Source organism: Oncorhynchus tshawytscha, linkage group LG28, assembly GCF_018296145.1.
Source record: "Oncorhynchus tshawytscha isolate Ot180627B linkage group LG28, Otsh_v2.0, whole genome shotgun sequence".
NCBI classification, from domain to species: Eukaryota; Metazoa; Chordata; class Actinopteri; order Salmoniformes; family Salmonidae; genus Oncorhynchus; species Oncorhynchus tshawytscha.
The window spans coordinates 34,094,275-34,101,701 of record NC_056456.1 but is presented as its reverse complement, the minus strand read 5'-3'; the positions used below and the strand labels follow the sequence as shown (position 1 = coordinate 34,101,701).

Sequence of the window (7,427 nt, the reverse complement as noted above, 5' to 3'; positions counted from 1 at the left end):
TACATTGTCTTGTAAAGCTACTGAATGTTCTGAACACACAGGCTATGAAAGATCTAGAGAAGACCTGGGCTACAGTTTTGCTACAGTATTACTTTTCATGGCATCTTCGTAATTCACATCAATGAAATCCCATATTTGATCCAAGCTTGACTTTTTCTCAGTTGAACTAAAGAGTAAAACTTTGACATCTCTACCTGCTGACACCAATGCACCTGATCACCCCAGACTTTGTCAGTCTAGCATTTATCTTGGCAATATTCCATATGGGGTTCAGGCTGAGGATTCTTGCACAATCCACACGGTACACAGAAGTCCGGGGTGGACATGTGTTTACCTTGGCTCTGTGGTGAAGTTTAAAGTACAGGCTATATACCAGGGCATATGGACTCAGTTGTTCTTGTAGTGTACCCCTGTCATTACCTGCTACAATACTTCCATCCTCTCGCCCTGTCCTAACCCTCCTGATGATGAGTCACCTGGGTATAGCCTTGGTTTTGGGGCTGCTGACGGGGGCACGGGCCCAGTTGTTGCTGCATAATGTGACCCATCCGCCCTGCGACTCGCCCGACGTGAAAGCTGCAGCCCTGGTGGCCCAGGATTACCTCAACGGGCAGCACACGCACGGCTACAAGTACGCCCTGAACCAGATCGATAACATCAAGATCCTAACCAAGGTGAGCCAGAGCATGGATAATAGAATAATCCACAGAGTCATCTATAGATACATCTCTATATACCTCATCTCTAGATTGGCATAGATGTATGATACAGTCTAGTGTGACGTCACACCAGACAACATTCATTATTACAGATTGTAATGGAAATACCGGCATCACGTAGATTGGACTTCTGTACTCGCAGAATGAGGCGGAATTATTGTTATGTTGTTTAAGTACGAAAAAAAAAAGTATGAAAATGTATGCACTCACTACTGTAAGTCTCTGTGGATAAGAGCATCTGATAAATTACTATAATGTAAAATGTAAATGTAAAGACAAGATACATTTTCAAGTGTATCTTAACTACCCAGGTCCTACCAGTCTACAGTTTTGCAGATGTTTAAGACAGATAGCATAGACATATTTCAGTTTTGTTTAACCTAGTGTTCTAAGGAGAAATACAATTTTGATACAAAGCCCCTTTTTTCATGTGTTAACCTCTACGGTTAGCCCTGGAGCTGTATTCACAGTGCTGATCTAGGATCAGTTTCACCTTTTAATTCTTAATGAATGAGATTACATGGACGACTAGGGGGGTCTGATCCTAGATCAGCACTCCCACTCAGAGACACTTTATATTTCGAATAAGAGCGCAGATATAATATATTCCCGTTCAGTCATGCTCTCCAGTGTTGTTCAATAGCCTGATGGATCAGAGATCTATCTGATGGAAGTGGACCTACTGGAGACCACATGTCACGTTCTGGACCCTACACCTGTCGCCAACTGCACCGTCAGGCCGAAAGTAGTCACAGTGAGGCCAATTCTCCACTTTATTAAATACATTTTATATTCTATGTAGTTAATTCCAATGCATCATCATTAATGTTGTTTGTTGTTTTTTAGGCAGTGGAGGGAGATTGTGATGTGGTACTGAGAAAGGTTGGAGGAGTTATGTCTGTCACAGCTTTCAAGTGTAAAACTGAAGGTATGCAATCTTTATGTCACATTTTTTTTCAATCTAATCCATTGAACTATATAATTTCACAATCCCGTTCCCCAGGCAAATAAAGTATAATCAACACATTCTGTGAACAAAGTCTGACAGCTACTGACTGGAGAGGTACCACAGAAGCGGGAAGGTGAGATCCCACTGGGCACACACTGGTTGAAACAACGCTGTTCCCATGTAATTTCAATGAAATTACATTGAACCCACGTAGGAATAGATGTTGAATTGACGTCTGTGCCCAGTGGAATATATTCACGCACACACTAATACACTCACCTGCTCTCTCTATCTGGTACCATGTCAAGAATCAACGGAGGACCTCTGTGTGGGCTGTGCCTCACTCCTTCCCCTTAACGACACTGCAGGCCTGGCCATGGTCTCTGCCTCACTGGTCACCTTCAACAACAGGACAGGCAAAGAGTCATTGTTTGCAATCATGGAAGTCGGACGCATGTCAACACAGGTAAAACATATTTTTCTGATCATATGATCATCATGTGGGCAAGTGCAATCTTCTAAAAAGAGTATGCTAATGTTTTTTATATCCAAATGAGGTAAACATTTTAAGGGCCAGTTTCCTGCACACAGATCTAGACTTTTTTCTGTGTCCAGGAAACTAGCCCTAAATGTAAAAAGTGAATAAGGCCTCCATTAGACAGGTTGATGTTGATGTGGGGCTCCTGGGTGGTGCAGTGGTCTAAGGCACTCCATCTCAGTGCTAGAGGCGTCACTACAGACACCCTGGTTCGAATCCAGTCTGTATCACAACTGACCGTGATTGGGAGTCCCATTGGGCGGTACACAATTGTCCAAGCGTCGTCCAGATTTGGCAGGTGTAGGCCGTCATTGTAAATAAGAATTTGTTCTTAACTGACTTGCCTTGGTAAATTAAAGTAAAATAAAACCTATCCTCTGTTTGACCATATACAGTACCTCCCATATACTAACTGTGACACAACTATAGTGGAAAGCCCTTATGTACTTCAATTCTGTTTGCAGGTTGTGTCTGGTGGTGCTAGATACTTGGCAGAATATGTTATAGTAGAAACTAACTGCACTGCCGATGACAGTGATGACAACTGTGTGCCGCTGACCAATGCTATGGCAGTAAGTATACATTATATCATGGTAGGAGGAATGCCCAAACCTGCATTCAAATGGCCATACTAGCATACTACTTAGAATGCATGCCCAACACATCGTTTCATTCTAGGTGGTATGATAGTGTGGTTATTGAAACATACTCAGTGTCTTGGTATTTAATCAGTACCACCATGTGACACGTTTCTTTTCTCTTTCAGCAACGTGGCTTTTGCCAAGTGGCTGGTGTGAGTTCTTTACACTCAATCCAGTGCAATATATTTGCTGCATCTTCAATGGTGAGAGAAAAGACATGCATTAATTCCCACCTGTGAATAAGTAGGTGACTTGTTATCACTGAGTTATTAATGTGTCTTCTATACTATAAAGGCTATATCTTATTTGAACCGAATAATATGAATGAATTAATGAAATGAATGAACGAATTACATTTGATTTACTAGTCAAATCGGCAATTGGTATCCCATCCCTTATGGGATTAACTGACACATAAACAAACATGACAATAATTCACTGTGGTAATGAAATGATAATTCTTCTTCCGGTGTTCTCTGCATTGCACATTGCCTTACAGAGTGAAAAAATGTAAGGTAAAAATCAATACATAGTAGTGAATAAGGTTAACCAAACAATAATTATATCCCTAGAGCAGTAAAAGAATAGACATATTTACATACATACATACACCCTGTATATACACATACACATAAATACATAATATATACAGATAAATAAATAAATAAAAAAATAGAAGGCATTTGAATCCAGTCTGGCACCAAGAGAAGATTCATATGGGAGACAAGCCTCTACACAATATTTAATACACATGTGCCATCTACCACATCGAATATAAATATTTTTAGAATTGAATTAAAGGTAGCCATTTTTCTTTTATTCAAGGCTTTAGCTAAATATTCCACAAATGGAAATACCCAATGGACAAAAAAACATTTCAGTTTCTCTCTCATCACTCAGCCACATAATGCCAGGGTACATCAATAAATGCCACATGAAAACAAACCATTGCACTGACACAGTACTTTGACGACCTGTCTCTCGTTCTAATGTACAGATGCCTATCGTGGACACCAATGGCACAGTCCCGGTGCCTGCGCCAGTGGTCCACGTCCATGCTGGTAACCTCCCCAAGGTCCACGGCCTGAGGCACCACAAACTCACCGCCCTCCACGACCCCGACCTCAGCGGCCTTCTGTCTGCCGAGTCTGGCGAGTCTGGCGAGTCCGAGGAGTCCATAGTGCCTGTGGTCCCCGTGGTGGTGGTCCCTGTGGGTACCGAAGCGCCCCCTGTGTTCGTAGTCGATCCAGTTGTAGGCATGGACGCACCTGTTGTATCTGGGGTGGTGAAGAGGGAAGCCCCAGACAGCTCAGCTATTGTGTCTGCACTTCTTGCACCTGTGCCAGTGTGTCCAGGGAAGAAGAAATTTTTCTGAGAAGCGTTCAGATTTTACAAAGCACAGACTCTTTAATGTCGCAGTCATCAAACTGCATGCGTTGGGCCCACTGCATGATCAGAGAATACCACATAAGGGCTTGAGTCTGCTTTTCATTTGGCTTTTTACAAGACCTTCCTCATTAATTGGTTAGGCAGAAATTTACTACATCTTTACTAGCTATTTGTTCAGGGGGGTTGTCATGGTTCTAAACATGTGGGAGTTACAAGTAAGGGTTAAAATGTAGGTAATCAGGGTTCATTTACTACCCTCAATGTGCAATGGCTGTATGTACTCTGAACTGCTCTGTATCTAGGGGTAATAAAGAAAGACATTTTACTTACTTTCTCATGTGTCTTTCACAGCTAAACGAGACCCCAGCAGAAATTGGCTATTTATTTATCTGACTTTGATGTCCAGCCCTTATATTTAGCCTTGCAATGAAGTGTTTTACCATTTTCTTTTCAGGAAAACCAGGGCTACAAGTAGAAGACACAACTATTTGACATAAACTGTTGAATTCATGAGATTCATTTTTTTGGCAAATGTAAAAAATATATAAAAAAAAAAAAAAAAAAAAAATATATATATATATATATATATATATATATATATATTATGCCAATGCAAAAACCTGATCAGAATGAATTCAAATGAATGCTGTAAGTACAGAAATTGTTTTCTCAGTGGGAAATGAATATCCAACTAGTCAGTAACAACTGTTTGGAGTTCAGAGTTTATGACCGCAACTATGTGAGTTTATTACAGTATTATAGACACTATGTCCTGGGATTTCCTATGATCTTCTGTGTAGAAGAACCTTCTAACGACTCTTGTGTAGCTTGTGAGCGTCATATCTTTTAATACTTGAAAGCTCAAACCATTCTGATTCTACAGATGTTTTTGTATGAAAGACCTTTGCCCTGGGTCCTTTCGGGATCCTCCCTTGTCTCACAAACAAGCTTTAGCTCCGCCCCGGTTAAACAAACTAATGTTTGGTACCAAAGGATGCAAAGGGAGTGGACGAATCCAAATGGTATAACTCAGAAGTCTGTAGCTCAAACACATAAAAGGGGTTAGAAGTCCTAAATCACACCGGCGTGACGATAGGACTCACTGTGTTCATGTGCATGAAGGTTGTTAGTCACTCTGGTGATATAATTCATAAGGTATTCAAAATCAATGACTATATTCAGAAGCACTGGTATCATCCATCCTCTAAGAATTAAACTATTCATTCATCTATTATTATGATGAAACTATTCATTGATCCATGCTGTCCAGATTGGGCCGCCTTATGATACATAGCACTGACTCTGGCCTATGACAGGGGTACTCAAGTACTATTTGAGCAGGTCCGGTCACACACATTTCCTAGGTGGCAAAGGTCCAGATGGATATTGTTACTGTATTTATCGGAATAGTAACAAACCCCCCACTTCACAACCCATGTGACCCAAAACTGTTCAAACGGTTAACACCCCTCTTGTTAGTGGAGAGAACATTTAGCAATTTAAAACACAGTTTGCCATTGGGGCAGAGAGAACGTTTTGCCGTTTTAAAGCTCATGTCCTGCAATTCTACACAATTTTCCATTTCTTATGTGTGTTTATACGATACCAGGAGTCAAGGCCCGACTGAGTTCTGCGTGTTGAGTATGGCTGTTCTATGCTACAAAAAAGTACGGGTACTATACATTTCTAATCAAAATTATAGTATCCTAATAAATCCCTGAATTATCATGTACATCAAAACATAACAAATATGTGGCTAGAAAATATGGACATAACATTTGAATCCAGAAAACACAATTTGGTTTGAAAGGGCTTCATTAACAAGTCTGTGATAGCAACACAGCTTTCATTCAAAAATGTTCAATGGTACTTTGCTTGTGTAAACAATGTCTTACGAAACCCCTTTTTCTAATACTCCAATTCAAAGAACTACCCATTTTGATTGGTCAAAGAAGGCAAGTGTGTATTCAGGGTTACTGAGGACCTCTTTAGACTCAGAACCTACACACACACACACACACTCGGCATTGGTGGGCTTTCTTGTTTTCACATATCTATTTTACTGTGCGAAACAGTAAGGCCTTCTTGATGATCGAAGACAACATAAATATGCAGACATTCCAAGTAAATTATCAGCATGGAAATATAAAATGAACTGAAAGCATAAATCACTTGTTTTGACCATTCAGAATACTCTGCCAATCCTGGCAAAGAGCAATGATCAAGGTTGAAGAGGTGCCATTTTTTGCTGATGCTGTTGGCAACCTGATATCCATGCCATGTCTGTGGACCCGGTGACACCATCATCCTAACAACAACTGGCAGCTGCCTACAGGCATTCCTAGAGGAACTGAGCAAAACAATCCAGGACTTTATAAGAGTCTTAAAGCTGGGGAAGATACCAGATTGACAAAGTGTATCTCGATGAATGGAAAACAATTTAATATGTAAGAATTTCCAACCTATTTTAATTTCACCCATCTAGTCATTTCAGATCAGGGCTAGAGGTGGAACCAGAATGACACTTCACAGTAATATTTGATCTAATAATATGCAGTGTGTATCATAAGTATTCAGCCCCCTTTGACATGAAATAGCTGTGCAGCGATGCTCCCTATCCAACCTGACAGAGCTTGAGGAGATCTCAAATCAAATCAAATTTGACTTGTCACATGCCCTGAATTCAATAGGTGTTGACCTTACAGTGAAATTCTTACTTAAAAGCCCTTAACCAACAATGCCGTTTTAAGAAAAAAATGCCTAAAAATAATACAAATTCAAAAATAAATAAAAGTAACAAATAATGAAAGAGCAGCAGTAAAATAACAATAGTGAGGCAATATACAGGGGGGTACCGGTACATAGTCAATGTGGAGGCTATATACAGGGGGTACCGGTACATAGTCAATGTGGAGGCTATATACAGGGGTACCGATACATAGTCAATGTGGAGGCTATATACAGGGGGTACCGGTACATAGTCAATGTGGAGGCTATATACAGGGGGGTACCGGTACATAGTCAATGTGGAGGCTATATACAGGGGGGTACCAATGGTACAGAGTCAATGTGGAGGCTATATACAGGGGTACCGGTACATAGTCAATGTGGAGGCTATATACAGGGGGGTACCGGTACAGAGTCAATGTGGAGGCTATATACAGGGGGTACCGGTACATAGTCAATGTGGA

At 40.7% G+C, this 7,427-nt stretch overlaps 1 protein-coding gene across 1 annotated transcript; it reads left to right on the top strand.

The window, feature by feature from the left end:
* The first annotated feature begins 385 nt into the window (after positions 1-385).
* On the top strand, positions 386-4,597 carry ahsg2 (alpha-2-HS-glycoprotein 2). The gene is made up of 7 exons (XM_024392014.2): positions 386-674; positions 1,363-1,473; positions 1,566-1,647; positions 1,977-2,134; positions 2,671-2,778; positions 2,973-3,050; positions 3,845-4,597. The coding sequence occupies exons 1-7, from the start codon at positions 465-467 to the stop codon at positions 4,220-4,222; spliced, it is 1,125 nt and encodes a 374-aa protein (XP_024247782.1). The 5' UTR covers positions 386-464; the 3' UTR covers positions 4,223-4,597.
* The last annotated feature ends 2,830 nt before the right edge of the window (positions 4,598-7,427 follow it).